The 25,150-nt window shown below is 42.0% G+C and overlaps 1 protein-coding gene across 4 annotated transcripts in view; it reads right to left on the reverse strand.

The window, feature by feature from the left end:
* LOC105915842 (DNA (cytosine-5)-methyltransferase 3B) overlaps positions 1–18,067 on the reverse strand; it is a 61,334-nt gene extending 43,267 nt beyond the window's left edge. Inside the window, exon 1 of one of the 4 annotated variants that reach the window (XM_012850086.3) lies at positions 17,756–18,067. In XM_012850086.3, the coding sequence (XP_012705540.1) occupies positions 17,756–17,799 (44 nt within the window). In that variant the 5' untranslated portion in view covers positions 17,800–18,067. Of the gene's footprint in view, positions 1–17,486; positions 17,592–17,755 lie in introns of those variants that run through there. The other 3 variants (XM_012850084.3, XM_012850085.3, XM_036142350.1) reach the window with 3 other exon arrangements.
* Positions 18,068–25,150: the final 7,083 nt, after the last annotated feature.

Here is a 25,150-nt window from a genome sequence, read left to right on the forward strand (position 1 = left end):
CTTTGTGTTTATTTTCCTGTGAAAGATGCCATGTAAATAAAGTTTACTTACTTACTTAGGGGATCCAAAGTAACAGATCTAACAACTCTGCCACAGTGCAGCCCGACTTTTCTGGTTAAAATCACAGAAATGAAACATAGCATCTGGGATCGATTTATCTTTCCTGTTGCACTGCACCTTGTAGGGCTGGGCGATATGGATTAAAAAATAAATCTCCGATTTTATCATACCAAATCCGATTTATCGATTTTTTCCTCCTTTTTGTTTCATAAAAAGAAATGAAAGAAATTATTTTAAAACCTTTCTTTTTATGTCAAGTATTTCGTCAGGGAGTTGACCTGGATTCAAAGTGCAACTAAAAACAAGATGTGAAACATGCAAAACAAGATGGTAGCCGTGCCATTATAAATAATGAAAGTATAACAAAACATTTGCTGCTAGTCGTATTACCCATTGAGCTAAGAACAGGCTTCACTGCACTTGTGAACTTCAAACTAAGTTAAAAAAAAGTAAATAAATAAATGAAGTACCTCGTTTTATGGTAAAAAAAAAAAAAAGTTTCCACTTAACAATATTTTGACAATATATTTGCCTAAACTTATATTCAGCATCACATGCTGTTCTCTTCATGGAAACCCAATGAGTGTATTGGCAAAATAAAATCCAGATTTTCCAAAAATGAAATCTTAAAGAATTGTAAATTCGAATTAATCGATTAAATCGATTTATCGCCCAGCCCTAGCACCTTGATACCAAAACTGGACATGTAGCATTCATGGCTGTTACCGGGCCGATGCCTGTGCACATTCTCAGTAGGAGTCTTAACACGGAGGTTTCCTGGAAGCCTGCATACACAGACCAATATCTGAATTTTGATTCACATCACCCACTGGAACACAAACACCCTGTTATCAGAACTCTGAGTTATCGGGGTGACAACGTTCCCTCTGTTACAGCGGAGAAACAAGAACAGAAGCAGGAAATCACTTCAGGCATGGTGTTATCCAAACTGGGCATTTTTTTTATGTCAGCTAACAAAACTAGGAAGAAAAACAACAACAACAACGCTGCGAGGCAACAGAGAGACACTAAAACATGTCATTCCAGACGTGTGAGGTGTCTTTAAACACAAAACACCAGTAGATTTCAGACCTAATAACACCCTCAGACAATAACTGGTTCATCCCAAAGACAGAACACCCAAACCACAGCAGAGCAGCGTTGTGTCTGCGGTCCAATGCAGCGAGGACGGCTCAGACTCCTACACTGGAGAAACTAAACTACAGCTAATAAACGCATGGCACAGCAGCTCAGGGCAAGATTCATGAGTCCACTTGCTCCTCAAGAGGAAAGGAGACTCTTTAGACGATAATGATGTCCAGATTTTGGACAGAGAGAACAGATAGTTTGAAAGAGGGGTGAAAGAAGCCATCTTGGTCAAAAGAGCAGAGCTCTTTCGATAGATGTCGAAACTTTTCAGAGAGAACTGAAGGAAAGTCCGGTTGCCTCCGATTTACGCCTGTTTGTGGATACTTGGCTAATGTTGGCCCCTCTTTCAGGTCCAAACTGCTTTTTTCAGATTTCCTTTCAATTCATTTAATTTCAGTTAATTTAGGTCTTCCTAAAAGTAATGACAGATCCAAACTCATTTGTATAAAGTCTCTTTATTTTGTCGACAATTAAATATAGCAAATATTGACCATAAAAGAAATATGATTTTTCTGCAGTATCTTTCATTATGTTGCATCAATCCTACTTAAGAATCTGAGCACATCTCCTGAACTTCTAGATGATCTTTGCTTAACCCAAAACAGACTGCACCAAAGAATAAGCTGTTAACTGAGTCGTTCACAGCCTGAGGAAACGTGGGATATTCCAGTTTAATACATTTAACCAACAGAAACTCCTGATTTGGATCATAATCAGAGACGATAAAAAAAATGAAATGGGCCAGTGGCTGTAATGTCTGTCATTATGAAGATCTTTGAGAGGACGATGCACTCCCATACATAAAACCCTCTCATTTTATATTTTTAAAGTTTTTTTTATAAGTTATTTATTTATTAAAAAAAACAATAACTTAGAGGGGAATGGCAGGTGTATAAGGCAGATATGCCACAACTATCGTATGTGGATCATGCGATAGGCCTGTTCCTGATGAAAGTATAGGCCTTATACTTCAGCTACATTTTTCAAGTTTCTGTCCATGAAAGGATTTGGCTGTTGATGCAACTTCTTTGAGGTTATTAAGCTGTAAAATATAAAATATACTGGCGCTGTGCATAAAAATCGATGCAAAGATTAATATCGATGTGCGTTATCACAGCGCGTCATTACTGTTCACAGCGAGGAAGAGCAAGTGAAACGAATCTGCGGAACGGCCGACAGGATTTTAGAAGCGACTTCGTCCCTAAAATCAGACGTTTGGGACATACTTGGTTTCCGTGATACGTTACATGCATTGAACCAAATGCACTTTATTGTCCTGTTAATATATCAGTGTTCAAAAAATTGAACATAAATATAATAGTTGGCTGGTTTTGTGGATTGAATGACTTTGAGCATTAATTTTAAAGTAATATATATCGATATTGGAGTCAAATCAAGCTGAGCTATGTATCGAGAATCTTATCGAATCGGCTCATCCTAGATGATACCCAACCCTAAAATATACCCAGTAAAATATAAAATGCCACATGCCGCAGAATCAATACGGTTTATTTTTATGGCACAAATACCCTTAACATGTCATCTCAAGGTACTTTATGGCCAATACTATCAAATCATCCAGACAGATTGGTTAAAAAGCAGGTTGCATCGAGTCATTGACTTGCAGCGTTCACTCATTCTGGATGAGCGTGGGGCTACGGTGGACAGTCGTCTGCATTGTTGATGGCTTTGCAGCAATCCCTCATACTGAGCATGCATGAAGTGACAGTGGAGAGGAAAACTCTCCTTTAACAGGGAGGAGAAACCTCCAGCAGAACCAGAACCAGGCTCAGTGTGAACGCTCATCTGCCACTACTTAAAGAAGACAGAGCAGAGATGCAAAAAGACCACAGAAGCACTGATTCAGGAGTACTTTCTATGTGAGTCAAAAAGTATACCGCTAATGGCAGTCTAGCTCCTTTATTGTCTTCATCTTGGAGAGAAACAAAGTTAAGCAGCTAAACTCTAACCCATTTTCAGGCCTAGAGAATGAAAGAGAGCAAATACAGTAAAAGCTCAGGGCCACGTGGGTCATCTGCAGAACGTGAAGTTGTTGGCGGCAGTAGAGCATCTCCTTTCCAGAAAGTTGTCACAACTAAACAGAACGGCAGGCCAGATGTAGCTACCATAGAGAGAAAATATACAGACCGTCTGTGTCTCCGCTCTGCGTCAGGAAGTTGCTTCATCGCTTTGAAATGATGAAATGGTAAAGGGTGCATCACCTAAAGCCGCTATCAGACTCCTCAGTTTCTGCCAAAGACCTGTTGTGCATCTTTTCTAGTGGAAGGTCTAATTAAAACATGTGCGATAGGTAATGTTTGGAGGCTTTTAAATATTAATGGTTCATCCGGTTCGTCCTCACTGCTGCACACAGGACCGGGGCTGGAGGTGAGCGGTAGGGAGTGAAGGGTGGATACTGCTGTGGAACATCAGGCTCAGTCTGTGGCATTTGGAACTCAAATCCAAACATTTCACACAAGCAGATGCTTCAAAATAAAAATAATTTTGACCACAGCCAGTATGGAAATACAAAAGGGCCACAAATTCAATAAATTAAAAAGTGTCAAAATTGATACCATTTATGCATGTGATAATATTAATAAAATGCAAGCATCAAATTAATGTATCTATCTTTATCATAAATTGATACATTCTTAAATAATTGATTTGTCTTTAAACACGTGTAGCTATTATTTAATAAATATTTGTATTTCATGTGTAAAGACATCATAAATTTATCTGAGCAAGTTGCTGTGCAGGTTAACAAGTCAGATTTTAAAGTTTATTTAGTGAGACACAGCAGCAATTTCCAATCATTTTCATGCACGTAAGCGCAAGAAGCAAACTAGAATCGTTCAACTTCTGAAGAAGTTGAAAAAGGCGCCCGCCTGGTGGTGGGCATGACCGTCAAAGGCAAAGCTTCCGAGTTCCTTGGCCGTAGTCTCTCATTGCTTGGGGATTTTAAATCAAACCTTCTGAGTGAAAAGGATTTGTTTCCATCAAAACCTGCCGACCAGGAAAACTTTGCGTCTGCAGAGCTGCAAACTGCGTATTTCGATCTGAGACGCAGCTAATGACCTAATGACCTAACAGCCGACAGTCAAAGTTTGCCATTCATTTGCTACGGTAGTCCTAAACCACTACTGACATAATACACTTTTTGGCCACAAGCGTCATTTTGGGGGTGTTGTTTCCACCTCTTCTCTTAGAGCCGTTTTTAATAGAAAGAAGAAAAGGCAAAAACGGTCCAAACAAAAGGTCGTAACGTTTACATTTGTAATCTCTGCCTTACATAAACACTAGAATTAAATCTTAATAAATAAAAGTATAGACAATCATTTCAGTAACTCAATTCAGTAAGTGAAATACACTATATACAGGAGTTTGACAATGAAACTGAAACACCTCTCATTTTAGTGTGGGAGGTTTCATGGCTAAATTGGACTAGCCTGGTGGCCAATCATCATTAATTGCACATTGAACCAATAAGAGCAGAGTGTGAAGGTCCAATTAGCAGGGTAAGAGCACAGTTTTGCTCAAAATATTGCAATGCACACAACATTATGGTTGACATGGTTGAGTTCAAAGGAGGACAAATTGTTGGTGCACATCTTGCTGGATGTGTCAAAACTTTCTTCAATTGAATAAAAACAAAACTGAAGTAATAATATTTGGACCAATAGAGGAGAGATCAAAAGTTAGCACACAGCTTCAGTCGCTTCAGCTAGAAACCACTGATCAGGCCTGAAATCTGGGTGTAGTGATGGACTCAGACCTGAACCTCCAAAAGCATCTAAAGACAATTACAAGGTCAGCTTTCTATCACCTGAAGAACATTTCTAGGATTAAAGGACTGATGTCTCAGCAGGATCTGGAAAAACTAATCCATGCGTTTATTTTTAGTAGAATTGATTACTGCAACGGTGTTTTCACAGGTCTGCCTAAAAAGTGGATCAGACAGCTGCAGCTGATCCAGAGCGCTGCTGCCCGCGTCCTCACTAAGACTAAGAAAGTAGAGCACATAACCCCAGTTCTAAAGTCCTTACACTGGCTCCCTGTATCTCAGAGAATAGACTTTAAAATACTTCTGTTAGTCTATAAATCCCTAAATGGCTTAGCACCTAAATACATCACAGACTTGTTATCAGTGTATCAACCCTCCAGACCACTCAGGTCTTCTGACTCCAGCCTACTCTGCATACCTAGAACCACAACTAAACAAGGAGAAGCAGCATTTAGTTCCTATGCTCCGCTTATCTGCAACAAACTTCCAGAAAACTGTAAAAGTGCTGAAAGCCTGAGTTCCTTTAAATCAAGATTACAAACACATTTGTTTAAAATTGCCTTTGACTGTTCTAGTTAAACTGTTTTACTGTTTTTAATGTTCTTCTTTGTTTCTACATTCTATCTGTACTTGCTTTTATTCTATTTTGTAGCTACATTTTATTCCTACTTGCGTTTATTTTGCTATATTTTAATCATGTAAAGCACTTTGTATTGTCTCCTCCCTAGCCTCAATGTTCGTCCATCGCACAAAATCTTAATAAAAACACAGAAGTTTGCAGTTTTAATGTGAAGAAAATGTGGAAAAGCTTTTCAGGGTTCCGTGACTCTGCATCTTAGCCTGGATCCTGATTTCTTTAAGGTTTTAGAGGATTAATAAACTGGACCATGTTCCTACAACGGAGAGCTGCTCCATCCAAAGTGGGACAGATGCTCTCTGGCGTAATCAGACCAAAGTTTCTCTTATCTTTGAAAGAAATATTGCTAACTTGTGGTTGAAGGCCACTATTCAGCAGCTAAGTGGACAAAGATAACAAAAAAAAAAAAAAAAAACATTGGAGGAGGAGAAAAGTAAATAAAGAAAAAGTGAGAGCGGAAGACACCAGCTTCTCCAGTTCTCCTGGTGAAAACAGACCTGACATGCCCATACACACCTTTAGGTAAACAGATACACGGGCCTGTCTGGTGGGGAGTGCGTGAGCGCAACACCGGCGAGAAAGCAAGGGAACGTGAATGTGTTTGTACATGTTCAATAAATGCATTGACGCTACTTTTGTAACTGCATTCTTCCGAGCCTCTATGCTGGCGGACATGACTGACGGCTTCAAAGCATCTGTAGGTACGGGGGACACGATCAATGTGTGTGTGTGTGTGTGTGTGTGTGTGTGTGTGTGTGTGTGTGACCGGGGTTACATTTCAAAGACGCAGCAGGTCAATTTCTCAAACGTGTCGGCACAGGGAGACACATTGTTCTGCCCCGAGTCACAGAAACAAGGCCCTGTGCAACACCTCCAACCGCTGCGATTAGCAGGAGTAAGGCGAGGACTTTAAGTGGCTCATGTGCAAACGTCATCCAGAGGTTACCACGAACACCTGATCACTCAGTCCCTTCAGGACAGAATATCAGATAAGCTCAATGGACGGACGGGGAACTGGAAACGATGAGGTGAAATTTATGTTTGAAGTAAAAGCGGCTCCTTTCCTGAGAGACGGCAGGAAGGCTGCAGGCGGTTACCCGAGCATCCGGCAGTCGGTTAAAACACTCGGCGAAGGCCGGCAAACACAGAGGAAGCCTCGTAAATGTATTAGATAAGCAAGAAGTTGGCCGTACTTCTTAGCGCGTGGAGCAGGACTTCATGTTTTAGGCAAGAGTCGATGTGACACCACCAGTAGGGGTAGCATCCATCAACAAATGCATCGTCTTTTGCTCATCCAAGATCGGCTTGAAGAGATAAAAGGTGTAGGAGGGAAACCCAGACATCGATCTTTCCAGCTACACTCTCATCGCTCATCTAAGGATCCTGGGCGTTCCTGGGCCACAGGGCATATTTAGTCGCCACAATAGTCTGCTCTAGGGTCTCCTCCCTCCTGGATGCCCCCCCCCCCCCAAAGGGAGGAGTCCTAATCGGATGACCCCTCCACTGACTCTTTTTAATGCAGAGGAGCAAGACTCCTGATGTGAAGCTCATTTGAGAAGCTGGAATCTTATTCTTTCGACCATAAACCGGGTTTCCCAGGTTAAAGTTACATGTGCCTGATATCCAGAACCGTTTGAAGATCTGAAACGTTTCAGACAGTGTCTAAAAAAAAAAAGCGACTACAGACGGGGGCAAAGCCTTTGTCACCCCACTGGTGAGGGTAGCCTTGGTCTCGTCCTGAACCGTTCATCAATCCCCCTGCTCCGTCAGTCACAAACACGCTTGAACTCTTCTGCTTTAGGAGGACTCTCAACCATGACCTGGAAGATGGGGGCATATCCTCTTCCTCCTGTATGATACCCTGAACCTCCCGCACAGCCACAATGCATCCGCCGTCTGAATAGCGCTGCTAATAGCGCGTTTCGATCGAGCGTTGGAGGCTCCTGCAACTGCCTGATCTGCACGTTCACTACGTTAAGTCTAAATCCGACTATTCCTTGTGGCGCTGCAGTCTTTTTTGCTGATCTCTATGGTTACAATATGGGTTAAACCCCCTGCTTAATGCATCATAATGCCACTGGTGTAACAAACAGATTTAAAGAGAAGCATTTTAACATTGTTCGGTCCATATGTTGGCATAAATAAAAAAAAATTTTCAGTGCATGTCTTTATTCTTCTGAGTATGTGTTTACAGCTTTTTATAGCCATTTTCAAATTCACTTAAATACAGCATGTCAACCATTTTTAAAATTATGGTGACTCTAACAAAGGCTTTTCAGACATACAGCTACTGCGGTGTATCAGAAATATAAATATGCAGCCATCAGAATCTGGTGATGAACCATTAAAATCCGAGCTGAGAGAAAACAAGCCCCGACTTTTCCAACACTACGGTCAAACGGTCTGAAAGCAGAGGACTGTGCATGCAGGTGTTGCACATTCAAACCCTTACAGGTTCTGTTCACACACTGAAATGTTCCTGATCATCAAACTCATTTTAGAACTAGATTAGGAAAAAGCAGAGTAAATACAAAAATGGGGGAAATTTGGTCCGTTTAGTTTTGCTAAATTGTTTTTATCGAGCCACACTGGAGGGTTTTCAAGTATTAAGTCCATAACACAGCATCTGAGGTGGATTTAGGTCCGGAGTTTGACTAGGCCACTCAAAACCCTCCTTTTGTATCATTGTCCTGATGCATACCACCAAGCTGGACGCCTTCCATAAAGTTCTGCCCCAATTCCAATTCTATAAAGTTCCCAGAATATTTACCCAAAAGTTTGAGAAAATCAAAATGTCACTCAGAAATGTCTCTTTAACCCTTTCCAGTTTGCTTCTCACCTGTTCTCAAATTTCATCAGACCAGGGCACCATGCATGATGACGCATGATCCAACAATTGAACACATTAAAACAGCAACAACACCTGTAGATTTCATGCTTTAAAGATGAGGTAATGACCCCACGACATTTCTAGAGGTGCAAAATTGGCACACACTTTAATTTATATATGAATGAACCTGGTTGAAGGAACTTATGTGTATAAGACTGAAGTGAGAATGTTTCGGTTTAAAGCTATAGTTGGTAATCCTGTTCAAAAACACTTTTTGTAATACTGGGTAAAATCGTCTTTCCATCCTAAAAGTAGTAAATACATTATGTATTCAGAAAAAGGAGGTTAAAAAAACCGTTTATCTACTGGTTGTCCCACATGCCAATCACTGTGACGGGCTCAAGTAACGCCAGTGTGCATGCTCGTTCCTTTCTATGACATTATGTATGCGCACTTCTAGTGTTTATGCATCCAGTTAGGTTAGTGGCTAGGTTAGCGGTTAGCTTAGCAGTTAGCTTCTGTGTTAGCCGTTCATTGTAGCTCTGCTGCTCCCACCGTAGACTTTGAACATGGCTGAGAGTCAAATGAAGTGAACCACGTTTACGTTTATGAGAAGAAGAGGAAGACCCCAGTAGAAAGAAATAAGACCAGAGTGGATTTGGAAGATTTCTAAAACGAGATCCCCCTGAAGAGTGGAGGAGCGAGGTAAACCAGTCTTGCACATGCACAGGTACACTGTTGGCCTGTTAAGGATATCGAGATTTAAAAAGTAATAGGCTTCAACTCTTCTGCCCTTCTGTTGCCGGTGGATTCTTTGTGAGGCCCAGGTCAGGAAGCTTTGCCAGGTCACTGGACCTCCTTTTGGTACCTTTGGCAGTGTGGGGGAGTGCCAGGTTCTGCCAGAAAATGAAATCTGCATCTCCATAAAGCTTATCAGCAGGGTGAAGCACGAGGGGCTGCGACATTTCAATTCAGTTCAGTTAATTTTATTTATATAGCATTAATCCACAACATGTCATATCAAGGCACTTTACAAATAGGGCTCGGGATCCGCGTTGCATTGTGGGACGTGGCGGCCATATTGATGGCAACGCAACGTTAAAATACCTCTGACATAACGTTGTTGAACGAAGAGACGTAGAAGTAGAGTTGAGAAAGAATAGATAGAAAAAATATGTTAAAATCCCGAAAAGGACCTGAAATTTACCAGGACACATTAAATACAGAAGCCAGGGACCGGTATGTAGACAAAATCAGCATTATTATGGAGCACCGACAACCACTTGTTGCCACTGTTAAGCATATCGCTACCTAGTTTGTGGTGTGAGCGCTTATACTTCAGAACAGTTCCAAAGCTACAAGTCCTTGGAGTCTCATGTGCAGTTTACGAATGGATGGGTTCAGGAGCTGCAGATCTTAAAGCCAGCAAACAGTGGGAACACAGTAATTCGTACAAAGGTAAGCTGCGCTCAGACGGGCTCTGGCACATGCTAACCGTTAGTGCTAACAACCACTCACGCATGTAATGTACTTTTAACTAGCTGCTATGTGTTTCAAAGGTTTAGTTAGTAACGTTAACTGCCAGCCCTCCCTAAACCCTCCAGGTTTCTCACGTATTTGAGCCTTTTCCCGCTGCCGTTTTAGTATTTATGTGCATGTATGTGGTGTGCGGCTGAAGGAAAGAAAATGTAGGCTATAAAATAAAACCATGCATCTTTAACTTACCAGAAGGAAAATGCAGGGAACACACTCTCATTGACATCGGGATACTGTGGAAAGTTATGATCGGTAGTCTTAAAGCCGCGATCCAAGCGAGCCGACAACTCCATTGCGCTTGCTGTCTCTCCCGTGGTTGCGCCTCCAGGCAGGAAAGCGGTGGAAAGTTAACCCATTTTCTATGTTTTTCCCATGGCGATCATGTGTTGCGCTGTTACAGCCCACAACACAGCAACGGTTTACCATGGTTGAAATGAAGTTACGGTAAAATTAATCAAATTAAAACACGGCTGAGAGAGGGAGTACAGTATGCGGTAGTCATAAGCAGTAGTCTGAGTAGCGGGGGCGGAGCCGCGGAGGCATTCAGTATGGCGGCCACACAAAGTAATACGTCATGACGACCAAGCCCTATTAAATACTATCGAATCATCCAGACAGGTTGGGTAAAAAGTTTTCTCTCTAAGGAAACCCAGCAGGTTGCATCGAGCATTCAGTCCTGGATGAGCGTGCAGCCACAGGGGACAGTTGCTGGCATTGTGTCATTGACTTTGCAGCAATTTCACATAGCGATAAAACATGTGAATACAGGGAATGTGGGAAAACAGATTGGACTTGATAAAACACATTGGACAAACTCCAGCCAGTGACATGCCTCCCCAGATCATCACAGCTTTAAAGCTCTGACTCCAGCCGCTGTGCATGTCAAGATGTGACTTGTCTCCAAACTCTTTAATGGGCTTTACTTGGTAATCCTCCTCTTTGTTTGTGCACCTTTTCCTGCCACACTTTTTCCTTCCACTCAACTTTCCAACAATATGCTGCACTCTATGAACAGCCATTTTCTTCAGCAATGACCTTTTGTGGTTTGCCTTTCTCATGGAAGGTGTCAGTAACCTGACTCACGCCAGATGTAGTTCAACCACGTCTATCTGGCGAGAGTCAGGTTAGGGTGTCAGTGATTGCAAAATTAACTGTGAAGTCAGGAGTCTTCCATGTGAATGTGTGGATTATAACAAGCCCATGAGAAAACATTTCTGAATTTGACATAAACTGTAAGCCATGACCACAGCATTATATTTATGGAATTATAAATACAAGTAGAATGGGAGGCAGATCCTTTAGCTATCAGGCTCCTCTCCTGTTGAACCAACTCCCAGTTTTGGTCCGTGAGGCAGACACCCCGTCTACTTTTAAGACTAATCTGAAAACTTTCCTTTTTGACAAAGCTTATAGTTAGAGTGGCTTAAGTTACCCTGAGTTATCTCTGTAGTTATGCTGCTATAGGCTTAGGCTACTGGAGGACATCAGGGTCTATTTCTCTCACTCTGCTGAATTCTCCTACTGTTCTCCAGTTTGCATTGTTTGTTGTTATTTCAACTTTTAACTTTTTGTTCTCTGTCATTTTTCTCTTCATAGAAGGTACACCTGGTCTGGTGTTCGGTTAGCTGTGACATCATCCAGGGGAGGCAGATCATCCACTATTACCATCTAACATAGAAAGTACTCCTGGGTCAATGTGAGCTTCTGAGCTTTCTGTGTCTCTGCTCTGTCTTCTCTAAGCCCCAGTGGGTGGAGGCAGATGAGCGTTCACACTGAGCCTGGTTCTGGTTCTGCTGGAGGTTCTCCTCCCTGTTAAAGGGGAGTTTTCCTCTCCACTGTCGCTTCATGCATGCTCAGTATGAGGGATTGCTGCAAAGCCATCAACAATGCAGACGACTGTCCACTGTGGCTCTACGCTCTTTCAGGAGGAGTGAATGCTGCTTGGAGAGACTTGATGCAACCTGCTGGGTTTCCTTAGAGAGGAAACTTTCTCACCAACCTGGAGGATTTGATTGAACTTTACTTTGTAAAGAGCCTAAGGATGACACGTGTTGTGAATTGGCGCTATATAAATAAACTTTAATTGAAATAAATATTTTAAATATACCATTCTGCAAGTAAATCTGTTTTTCAAACAGCATTGCTGAAATAAACTGACTTCTCGATTATATTCCCCTTCACTGAGATGCACCTACACCTTAGAAAGAACCATTAAATCCGTGTCTCACACTAATTATCAAATCTTCACAGGAACGACACAGACTCAGAATCAATATACTCAGCAAAAAAATAAATATGAGATCAGGGAGGCAGGAGGGCAAATTCAAATTCTAATCGCCATCTTTTAATTAGGCAGTTATTCCTTCAATTTAGATTTCATTGTAGCCATCTGATGCATCCTGTCATTCACCCAAGCAGGAATTTGGCATTTTCCACCAACCAAAACGTTCTTGGAGAACAATTATCCCCAATTATGGAAACTGCGCTCCATAGAAAGTGCAGCTTTCTCTGCAGGATGCGGCACTTTGAAATGTCTCAAACACCACAGTAGCCTCAAACTGCCAAATTAACAGCCGGATGGGATCTGATGCGTGGACTTTCTTCTTTGTTACAAACAAAAGACCACATCTAAGCTCTGGCAAACTCAGTTGTTCAGCTTTCGCCACAGCAAGTCACCTGTCTCCATCTAACCCCATATTCTGCATCCCGCCTCCATATGGGTCCAAACCTGGCCTCTATGGCTTTTTCTCCACAACATCTAACATGAGCTGTCCCTTTCTTTCTCACTGATACTTATCACACAACACACCTGACACTTTCTCCACCCGTTCCGACCTGCTTGGACACGTTCCTTCACCTCTTTTCCACACTCACCTTTGCTCTAGGTCTGGACTGTTGACCCTAAGTACCTAAAATCCTCCACCTTCTTTACTTTAGCTCAGCTCAGGCTATAATTCATTATCACTAAACTAACAAGCAACAAAAAACACAGCAGGAGTGTTTGCAGAGAAGATCGGACGGGAAAACATGTCTGGGAGAATAAAACGCAGGTCTACGCCGTCGTTCTGGTCCAACAATAACTTAATATCACAGCAGATCGTTCTCAGGATGCCGGAGTATCTGATACCAGGATGCTGGTAATGGATCCGCCGGACTCCGTGGCTTGTTCAGGAAGGGCTCAGTGTGGATCAAGCCGGAACAAAAACAAGTTGGTCTTCACCGGGTCCTGAAATTATTTACAACTAACTTTAAGTGAACAAAACCACTCATTGGGTTTCAGTGTCCTGATTTATAATAATAATAAAAAAATGGGGCAAAAACACAGAAAATATTGATTAAACAGCTTGTAGAACTGACCTGCTGGGGAGGAGCTTAAGCCTAATCTTTTAATTACAGCAGGGGAAAAATAAATCTTATATATTTGTGTCTTTTTCTTGATTGAAGCGTACCAAAAACATACAGAAACATGACTTTAAAACCCAAATATATAACGTCCCGGTGAGTTCTTTCAATTGAGTTTCAGTTTTTCAGATTATTATCAGGTATTAAGTGTACTTTTCACTAAGCTCGCATTTCTGTATTAGAAAATGTTTTCTTAGTCACATCCATATCAAGTTCAGAATTAAACCTGTCTCCAACTAGAACTGATCTTGACAAAATGTCCCAATTAAGCCAAATAAACTACAAAAGCTTTGAGGAGATCGTTCACCAGCTAAGTTCCTCCTCCTGCTGCCTCGATGTTTGTAGTCCAACTGTTTTTAATATTTGCTTTTAGTTTTCATTTTCCAATGTTTTATTTTGTTAAAATGTTTCTACATTTTAATCCAACTTGCTTTTATTTTCCTGTTTTTAATCATGTAAAGCACTTTGCATCGTCTTTGTACTGAAATGCGCTATACAGATAAATTTGCCTTGCCTTGTCTTGTGGTCTGTTGTAGTAATCTAATCTTAAATGTCATACTTTCATAAGCTGTAAAGCATAAAATCGTCATAATTAACAGAAAAAAAAAGCAAGGTCTTGGGTTTGAGCCCCAGCCGGGGGTTCATGGGGTTTGCATTGCTCTCCATGTGCATGTGTGGGTTCTCTCTGGGTCCTCTAGGTTGCATTTAGGTGTGAGTGTGTGCGCATGGCTGCTTGTCCTTTGTTTCTCTGTGATGGGAGTGGAGACCTGTCCAGGACGCCCCTCCTCTCACCAAATGCCCCCCCCCTCACCACCCACCCCCCGGATTTGTGTGATTACTATAAAACGATCTTTGATTCTATCCATACGTTGCAACAATCACTCGCTTTCAATGGAAGCGTCACTAAATGTTTCACAAAATACTTTTTCTAAAATAGAAAATCTGACGTTTTCTGTAAAATCATGCGTTAAATAAACTCACTGCAGAGGTTTTTCACAGGATATGAGACCGATCCACTCTGAGACACGCACATGATTTAACGCAGCCTTGACCGTCCGACACCATCCCCTGTTTGTTTGTTTTTCTGACCGGGAGCGGTCAGGAGTTTCAGACGTTTTCTCTTTCATCTACATGTGACTTTGTTGTATTATTTTCTAATTATCCGGTCATATACTTTAACCTTTAACATGCTTACAGAGGCCTGCAGAGTTTCAGTTGTTTCCGGGTTTTTTTTTTTCAATTTCTCTCAGCATTCCATGAATTGTTTCATAATTACAGGGATATGACCTCACAGCCCTTCACAGATTAATGTCTTGGTATTGTATTAACACACCTGTATGCTGGCGACCAGAGAACTGTGTTCTCCTTTGAATCTTGCAGAAGCATGAAGGCCGTACTTAGCTTTTCACACACGGCGTTCTCATTTTGCCGCCATCTTTGCTGGATAAACAACGGCAGTGTGGAATCTATCACGTCTATTTGATTTTTATTGTCTCCTTAACTGTGAAAAACCTCTGATTTATAGCAGGACAGAAACACCAGGTGATCTCGGGTCAGAAATGTCATTATTTCTGTAGGCCTACCGCAGCGTTTGATTTGAACTAACGCTCCCACAAACACTTGCTGAAACCTCGTATCCTCGGTGCATAACTGTGTTACGTCTCGACAAAGAAGGAGGGAAGTGAGTCTGAAATAAAGCAGCAGAGAAAGAGCGGAGGGCAGAATGAGGGGCCTACGGAAAAGGGTCACAGAGGACAAGGAGGTGGGGGTGGTGGTGGGGGGGCATCACATCAAAGTTGTGTATGGTGGCTAGAGATTAGGGACCGCTTTGCTGGAGGGGACTGTTCACTCCCTGAAGTGTGTGCATGTGTGCGTGAAGGGGAGCTGAGCCCCTCGGGGTCTTTCTCTGGGGGCTGCATTCCTCGTCCCTCCTGTACTTTATGGCCCCTTTCAGTCCAGAACGAGCCTCACAGCTCAGACCGGGTCCGCTGAATATTGGGGCCAAGCTGCGAATGTCTCATTCCAGAGAAAAGGGGATAAAGAGAAATGCTTAAAAATACATCAACTGTGCTAGAAGATAAACAAATCAGGAAAGCTAAAGTGACAAACAGGCGAGGTTGATTAACCGATCAGTACCGGTGTCAGCAACGACCTGAGAAATGTGACAGTTGCTGTCGAACGGCGCAGGGAAATTCTTAAGGCTATTTAAAAAAAAAAAAAGTGCATTTCATCATTCCACAGAGGAAATGGTTATTCACAGGTGCACCGTCAACCTAAAACTGTTTCTCAATGGGTTGGTACTTCCCGGCAAATTCAGCCAAGGTCAAGTTGTGCAATGCTCCGAGACAAGACGAGAAACCCAAGAGCACCGTCTGAAGGTGAATACGCCCCGATGACTTCGGGGTACAAAGTTGCATCTGAATAAAGTTTGGGACAGATGAGAAGAAAGCCAAAAGTCTCTGGGCATAGCGCACAGCACCATGCTCACCTCAGACCATCTGTTGCAGCAACAGGAGCCTGCAGTCATTGAGGGGGACCAGCAACTCCTTTGCATGCCAAAGTATTCTGGACTCACACATGACAGCCGCTGTCTGACAAGCAGGGTCATCAACAGGACGATATTTCCAAACACAGCAGCAAATCTGCAAACAGAACGGCTGAACAACAAGTGAGTCCAAGTCCAGACCTAAATGGGACTGAAATGCTGTGATGGGTTCTTATAGGAACGGGCCCAAATTCCTCTACAATGACGTCAAAGATTGATAAAGTCGGACCAGAAAGCCACTGCTGGTGCCAGTGGTTCTTAGCTTCTCTACAACAAAGTTGACAATCAAGGAAACCTTCTTCTTTTAGTCCTAGTAAACTGACCATCACGGAGAGCATATAGATATAACAGCGGGGGACTCTGAGACTCTAAGAGGGGATCGTGCCATCTAGCCTCGTGCAAACCCATAAACTCTTGTAAGTGCTGCAAACAGTTTTTGATGTGTCCAAGAGGCATTTAGGGTCCCCTCTCATGAATGGACTAAGCTGCTGATGCTGCTGATTCCATCTGCAGGTGTCTAATGGTGATATGCTTGCCGACTGAATCACCGTACTCCTCTCTGGTCTGCATGTGCATTGCTCTACAAATCTGGCCGTTCCTTAAGGGTGCTTCACTTGGTCTTCAATCCCTTTTGTCATTGAGTGTGTGATAGAATATATTTTCTACATCTAACATCTATATTTCTACATGTGCAGTGAAACTATCAGGACAACCTGGTTGTTCCTGTAGTTTCTGGCACCAGAATGTCCACCGACAAATTGGACCCTCTGGAATGCCGGGTTGAATTTCTCTGGATTTGTATTGATAACATCAGATCAGTATCAGCCCCATCTGGAGTCCACTGCTGTCCTGCTGGGGGTTGGGGTGCTGCAGATGTAGTAGTGTCGTTACACCACAACACATACAAATAAAATATCTAGATTTCTGCCAGGCTAATTTAAATGCATGTCTGCCTAAATGAGCAGTAAGTTCTATCAGTGTACTTGAATAACTTCCTTGTTTTCCTGTTATTATTCACTTCCATCTGTCTCCTCCTGCTCTCTTCCAGCCTCCTTGCATATTTCTGGAAAGTAACAAAACAGTTTCTCCCCGCGGTTCCAGCCTTAAACCTGTTTAATAACACAGTTTAACAACTGATAAATCACCGGGAAAGCAACAGAAGGAAGTTCAGCAAGTAAAATCCCCGCCGTCTGTACATGTTGAAATACCTGAGCACATCCAAAACCAGGAAATAAGGAAGCAGTAACAACAAAACCACCGACACCCACATGGTGTGAAATAAAAAAAACCCTGAAATGTGGCCCGGCTTTCCAAAGAAAGCTCACTCCTGTCAACTTCGGAGTAAAATCTCTGCAGCGTTAGATTCTCAGCCAGCCGGTCATGCATGATGCGGTTGCACAACACACTTTGCACGCAGCAAAGGAGCAACAATTGGCAGAGTTTTCCTGCCCCAACAGCTGTAAAACACGCGCTTGGAAGTGAAAACGCTAAACTTTCCAATCATTTACAGATTTGAGGACTCTGTCGCGGATGAACCGCTTACCTGAGCAGATTCTGCAGCCGTCCCGGGTCTGTTCCGCTCAGCTCTCTCTGCGCACATGGGGCAAAGTCGAGCGACCTGCCAACCTTACACGTGCACGGAGGAATCACGCGAAAACCAATCCGCGCGTAACGCGCAAATATTCGCGCCGAGCCCGAACCGGCGGAACCAGAAGAGCCCCAGTGCGGCTGGTAAAAAAGTGTCGCAAACAAGAATAAAAAAAGAAAAAGACAGAAAGGAAGAAGCTCTTCCCGGCGCGGCGGCTTACTTACATAACCATCCGAACTTGTTGCGCGCATCCACAGCTGAAGTACATGTGCAGGGAGAGATGTCGCGCCGCCGTGGGTTTGCGTACAAGCTCAGCCTTGAACTGGTGCGCAGAGACAAGGAGCTGGTGCTGGTGTGGTCCGGTTCACTGGAGGAGCAGCCTGCTCTGTGTGAGCTGAGCTGCGGAGCTGCCAGGGTAAAGTAGACGCGCACGGAAGGTGGGAATTTCGACTCCCATTTTTTTGTCCACTGTAGTGAAAAACACCTCTTGTCCTCCCTAAACCCTCCTCACTCCCCGCGCTGCTCCGCCGCTGCGTAAACAACACGGCTCCACCCAAATTTCTATGAAAACACCTCCAAATTGTGGTTCAGGAAATAGTATTAAATGAATGGCAAAAGTATTTACACCCCTGGAACGTTTTCACGTGTTGCCTCGACAAACTTGGATTATGTTTAATAGAACAACGCTGTCTCCTTCTTCTGAACGGAAAGGATACAGTACTTTCATTGAAAGTATAAAACACCCTTCATTGCATTTACATCTGCAAGACTTTTTATACCTCTATTCAGTGTTTTAATTCAGTTTATTTAATTCACACACACACATACACACACTTCATCTCAAGCACTTTACAAAGTCTACCTATTCATATACAGACATTGCTTAAAATAGTTTCTAATTTGGAAACCCAGCAGATTGCATCTTGTCATTGACTTGCATCAATCCCTCCTCCTGGATGAGCGTTGCACCACACAGTGTACACTCACTTGCATCTTGTTACTCACTTTGCTTCACTTGTGTGCAATCCATCTTACCAAGCATGCATGAAGTAATAGTTCAATTCATCCATCCATCCGTCCATTTTCTAACACACCCATCCCTTGTGGGGTTGCGAGGGGTGCTGGTGCCTATCATTTATTGTCCCACAACAGGGAAACTGGGGCATGACGATGGCAAAGACACAGTTACACACAGTTCACAGTAGTGAAAAAGAATCTAATCTTATCTTAAATTAGTTATAAAGCAGCAGAGGATGTGCTTTATCAGAAACACCAAAACTAACATGAGGGGGAAGAGAAATGCCAGAGTACATATTGCACAATAATTGATAATATGCAATACTTGGGTAAAAAAGATTAAATATTCAAGTAACAGTGGAGTAAAAAAAAGCCTATTTACAGAACAAAATGAAATAATATGCAATATGCATGATAGTACAGCAGTATTTTGAAGAAACTAAGGCCCTTAGCATGTGTACCTTAGCATCTGCGAGACTGTAAAGGATTTTTGATCAAACAAGAACCTGTGCAACTATTAGCATGTAGTAAACAGTTATTAAGTCTGTTGTGAGCAGAGGTTATAGGGTCTAACAGCAGCTGGGAGGAAGCACCTGCAAAAGCGCTCCTTTGAGCATCTATGATGCAGCAGTCTGTCACTAAGAGAGCTCTCCAGCTCTGCAGCAGCTCCATGCATGGGGTGGGAGACATTGTCCATCAGTGATGTGATTTTCCTTACAGTTCTTCTGTCTCCCACCACCTGCACTGGGTCCAAATGGCACCCCAGGACGTAGCTGGGTCTCCTGATGAGCTGATCCAGCTGCTTCTTCTCAGCTACAGATTAGCTGCTGCTCCAACAGACCATAGAAGATGGCTGATGCCTCCACAGAGTTAAAGAAGGTCTTCAGGAGCGCCCCCTGCAGTCCAATAGACCTCAGCTTCCTCAGCAGATAGAGTCTTCTCTGTCCCTTCCTGTGAAGAGCATCAGTGTTTTGACTCAAGTCCAGTTTATGGTTCAGGTGAACACTTTTAAGAGTCCACTATCTCACCATCTGTCCCCTGGATGTTTACTTGTGTCGGTGTGGTGGGTCTGCGCCTGTGAAGGTCCACCACCAGCTCCTTTGTTTTTCCCTGCATTTAGCCTGAGGTGGCTTTGTTGGCACCAGTCTACGAAGCTCTGGATCCACTGTCTGTACTGTGACTATGGCAGCATTTGATGAGAAGCAGCGTTCTATTCTTATGCTCCACCTGTCTGGAACAAACTGCTAGAAGACTGTAAAAGTGTTGAAACCATGAGTTCCTTTAAAGCTATGGTTGGTAATCCTGATCAGAAACACTTTTTGTTATACTAGGTAAAATTGTTCTTCCATCCTGAATGTCAATACATTATTTTTTCAGAAAAAGGAGGTTAAAAATGTATTTCTGTGGGAGCTGCAGGCCTGTAAAAACTCTGACCAAGCCCTGTTCTTTGCACAGTTTTAGTCCTGCCCTAACCCCCCCCCCCCCCCCCCCCCCCCGTCCCTCAAGTTCCAGGGCTATCTCCTTATCTACTGGTTGTCCCACATGTCAATCATTGTGATGCGCTCACCTAACGCCAGTGTCCGTGCTCTTTCCTTCTTAGTTTCCGCTTGCTGGCTGCACACTGCTAGTGTTTATGTATCCAGTTAGCTTTGCGATTAGCTTCGGTGTTAGCCGTTCATTGTAGCTCCGCTGCTCTCACCGTACACTTTGAACATGGCTGAGAGTCGCAAGAAGCGAACAGCGTTCATGTTTATGAGAAGAAGAGGAAGGATTCAGTAGAAAGAAATAAGACCAGAGTGGATTTGGGAGATTTATTTTCCAAAAAAATTACTGACCCTAGCTTTAAATGGATAAGAACCTATTTGTTTAGAGTCACCTTTAAATGTTATTACTGTGAATGCAGTAGGCATTCACAGTTATTGAGATCCTCTTCCGCCTTTTTACTGTTTAAACTTTGCTTCGCTTCTCCTCCTACAGTTTTTCTCCGATTTCAACCATTCAACTTTTAAACTATTCAGCTTCTTCTGGAATGGATGGCTATGTCTTTTTGTACTTTTAACTCTTCAACTTTTTAAAATATTCAGCTTTTTCTGCACATTTTCAGCTTTTTTTTTCTCCCATAGGAAATGAATGTAATTCACTAAAATTCCGCTCATTTCAGCTGCTTTTTGACAGCTTACTACTTCAGCCTACTTTTAGCTAGAAACGCCATTCAACTTTTAAAATGTAGTGATATCTTTCAGCTATTATGGTCTATTTCAGCTTTTTCATATCTTTTACCATTTTCATATAGTACCTCCTTAAAATAATTTTGGCTTTTCAAGAAATTCAGCAAATAACATGCGTTGCTATGGTCGTCAAGGAGGCAGTTATAGAGTGCACACTCTAGAAATTCAACAAATTCTTCTTCTCCGAACAACTTCTTCTCACTCGCTCAATTTTCAACCTATCCACATAAATTATACATCAAAACGTAGGAATTTTTGTCTGGATTCAGGAAATGTAACCGTCATTGGTGTAGCATTTATAGATTTTTCGCAAATCACCTCAGACCGACACAAACCCGAAACCTCCCCCATTCATTTCCTATGGAGCGGTTTTGAAAAATGACGTCTGAAAATCCAAAACATCACACGTTTTCGCATCGTCGCTACTCCTAAACTGTTTGATGTACAGGCATGACACTTTCACATATGAATGTCCCAACCCTTCTGGCACTCACAAAAAAGGAATTTTGTGGATAACTGTTACGGTTTTTCCGCAGGAACAATTTGTTCGGGAGTAGCGAATTTGCAAAATCCTGAAGACGCTTTGGACCTCCATCACCCCAAATGATCCACTTTTTTACATCGTCGCTGTGCCTACACCGATTTTTGTACAAACATTAAAATGAGCAACATAGTCCTCAAAAGCCTGCTGATACTCACAGTGAAATAATTGTTTTGATATCTCTTATACTTTTTCAGCTAGAGCGATTTGTTCGGGACTGTTTTTAGAGGATTTTGGAAATTCCTTAAAAACCCCCTTTAGATCATAATTTTTTACGCCTTTATTAAACTTTTTCCAGCAAAAAACGATAGCTTTTCTTCTTCCCCTATCCGTTAAGAAATAAACGCAGAAAAAATTACGTCTCTACCATTTAGGGATCAGGAGATATGAAGCGTTGTTCGGGGCAAAGTTCTCCATTATAATCCAATGGGACTTATTGTGAGCAAAGTCTCTGCACTTCGGTAGACTGGCCGCTGCAGGTGTGTCAGTGAGTTTCCATGACGACGGAACTCTGAGGGCCAGAGGGACAGGATCGAATGGCAAGAATGGCAACTTTCGACGCTCACCGCATTTGCTGTGATTAATGTAGGAATCTGAAATTCGCACAGTCACTTCCTCTTGACATTTTAAAATTTTCAAATGACTTTCAGCTATGTGTCACTTTTCTGTCGAATTTTGGATTTCACATGCTTTCCTATTGGGCCTTTGCTTCCAACAGGACCTGGCATGATGCCCAGACACGACCCAATTGGCCAATACAGCACCACCCACCTGTGGGAAATGGCGCTACACGCCATTTTGGTCAAATGTTGAGTTCTGGGCCCAGATGTGGTGAGGCTTAGTTGCTAAAGGAGGCCAATCTGACCCATGAACTTTGGTGACCTTTGGTGACATTAAGTATTGGCACCCCTATTTGAGGCACTTCCCAGTACAGGATTTGGACCAAACTGACAGAGTACAATCACCCAGTGATCCTGAGCACAACCATGTTAGCGGCTAATGGTTAGCATGTTGCTAATTGGAAGTAGCTCTAGGAAGCTCGGACAGACTTCTGCTTTACGGAGTCTGTACCTCCTTTATACAGAATGCTCCACAATAAGTTTGGGCCTCGTCACGTAAAGCATCTCCAAGTTAGGGGGTGTCAAACATCCAATGCTTTTCAATGGGGGGCAAAACCCCTTATACTCCTAGAAATGCAGGCCCACATATGGCTACAGTATATTCAAGTTTGAAATTCTACTTCTGCTTTGTTAAAAGATTCAGTATTTAGAATGAGTTAGGAAATGTTTGGTGCCTTTCCCTCAGTTTTTTCTTCTTCTAATCATTCAGCTATTTTTCTTTCATGTTCAAATTCTTCAACTCTTTCAAATTCTTCAACTTTTTCAACTTCTTCAACTTTTTCAACTTCTTCAATTCTTTTCATCTATTTTTTCTCTTCTTCAAAGAACTTCTGCATCTTTTGCTCAATCATTCAGCTATCTGCATTCACAGTGCATTTTCACAGGAAATGCAAATTTTTCTAGTTGTTCAATTAATATATTGTAGTTCACTAAAACATCATTAGATTAACTTTGTACTCTTACTCCTACTGCTACTAATCCATTGCAATGTAATTTTCTTTCGTATGTTTTCTTTTTAATGTTCTGTTCATATACAGCACATTGAATTATCTTGTTACTGAAATGTGGTATACAAATAAACGTCATGAGAAAACTTCTGTAGGTGGCAACCTGGTGAGCTACAGACGTTCTCTGATGAAAACTAATGAGCTTATCAGTATTTAAAGGAACTCTACCTTAATTATTTTTTTGTCTGGTTAAGAAAAATGCTTTTTCCACTCTGTTTATAAAAATGATTTTTACAAACAGAGTGGCTAACTGTCACTTTACCGCGAGGCATCTGCAGGATGGTCTACTGGCTCTTACAGGAGCCATCTTGCACTGCCCGAATGTGTAAAAACACTAGACATATGTTTTATTTGAACATGAATATGTTTTTTTGTGGTCATAGTATGTGACAAGGCCCCTTTATGTTCAATAAACCATTTATGTTCAATAAACCACATTTAATTATTCAAATTTTTGTTCATTCAGACTCATACTGATTTTAATGAGATTTTCCTTATTTGGTTCTTTTAGATTAGATTACAACCAAAATTACAGAGTCTGACATTGTTTAAATGAGCTGTGTTTTACAACAATGTCTCTACCCGCTTTTCACATTTTCTTTGCCAAACAACTCAATCCGGGACAGAAGAGATGGAGAGTATCTGTAAAGAATTTTTAAGTCCTGCCACAGACTCTTAATTGGATTTAGGTCTGGACTGAATTGGGCCATTCTGACAAATGAATATGCTTTTCTTCTTGTTTGTCTGACATTTAGCACCATCCATCTTGGCTCTAACTCTGACCAGCTTTCCTGTTCATGCTAAAGAAAAGAATCCTCACAGCTTAATGCTGCCTCCATGTTTCAACTTGAGGAGGGTTTTATTCATGGTGATATGCAGATCTGCTTTTTTTTAACCAACAAATAGAATGTGGAAATCCATGTCCTGATAGGTCTGCAGCTGGTCCATCCTCTCGCCAGGTCAAGATGATGGATTGAGCAGAACTCTGGGAGATGTTCAAAGTTTGGGATGTTGTTTTAGAACCTGACGCTGCTTTAAACTGGACCAGAACTTTTCCCCTGGCCTGCCTGCTGTGTTCCTTGGTCTTTGTAATGCTGTTTGTTCTCTAATGTTCTGCAAGGACCCACCGAGACAAGAAACGGAACAACTGCATTTATACGAAGCTAAATTACACAGAGACACACGCTTCTAATTGCAGGTCTTCTGAAGACATTCAGTGATACTTGACCTTATTTAAGGGTATCAATGTCATATTTATCAAAATTTCATTTGCAAATAATTTAAAAATGTATGCATCATTTTACTTATGCACTTTACAATTATGGACTACTTTGTGTTTTTTCTAACTTGGAATCTTAAAAAGCAAATTTTTTAAGGGGTATTTTTGGTTATAGTGTGACAAAAATGGAGGAAAAATACTTTTGGAAGGTGCTTTTATTAGAGAGTACATCACATTTATGGGAAGAGACCAAATCCTGACGGGTGGTGACCCATTCTTTTCTTCTTTGTACTTGATGCTGAACACAATTGTTTTGGCACCTGCTGTGTGAGAAAGTCCAAACCAAGGAAGAACCTCAAGTTCACAGAAATGTTGACCAAAAGTCCAACATTTCTGTGTTCTTGCCCCTGAATCGCTGTGTTTTCAGTTTTTCCCAGTTACACGGTGCCCTGCTATCAGTAGAAAAACCACATCACCTAGTTGTTGGTGGATTGTTTGATGAAGTTGTTCTGATCCCACTCTTTACATAAGGCAGCGTTCTAGGGCAGAACTGAAAGGACACCAGCCTGTTTGGATGAGAAGAAGTTGAATTGGATCTGGATTCAGGTTTAGGTAGATCTCACCTTTTCTTCTCAAGAGCAATGCTTTTCCAAATGTTTCACATACACAAAACCAAAACACAAAAACAACAACAAGAAGAATTGATCGGCTCAAACAACTTTGCAGCAGTCTTGTTATTCATTCTTTCACTTCCTGCAGAATTTCAATTGGTTCTTGATGTTTTTTCTTGGACATAGGTGATCTATTTGCATCCATTCTTGTCATAAAGTATTATGGTGTGTGTGTAGATAAACTCAAACATACCCACTGTGCTGCTAGGTATACGCTGGAGTCCTGAACAGGAGATGTACTTTGCAGGACAAGCTTAGACATCTTGAAGCCTTTAAAACTATAGCTGATCTTTTCAAAATTAGGTTCCTTGTCATC

This window comes from Fundulus heteroclitus, chromosome 1, assembly GCF_011125445.2.
Source record: "Fundulus heteroclitus isolate FHET01 chromosome 1, MU-UCD_Fhet_4.1, whole genome shotgun sequence".
Classification (NCBI taxonomy): domain Eukaryota; kingdom Metazoa; phylum Chordata; class Actinopteri; order Cyprinodontiformes; family Fundulidae; genus Fundulus; species Fundulus heteroclitus.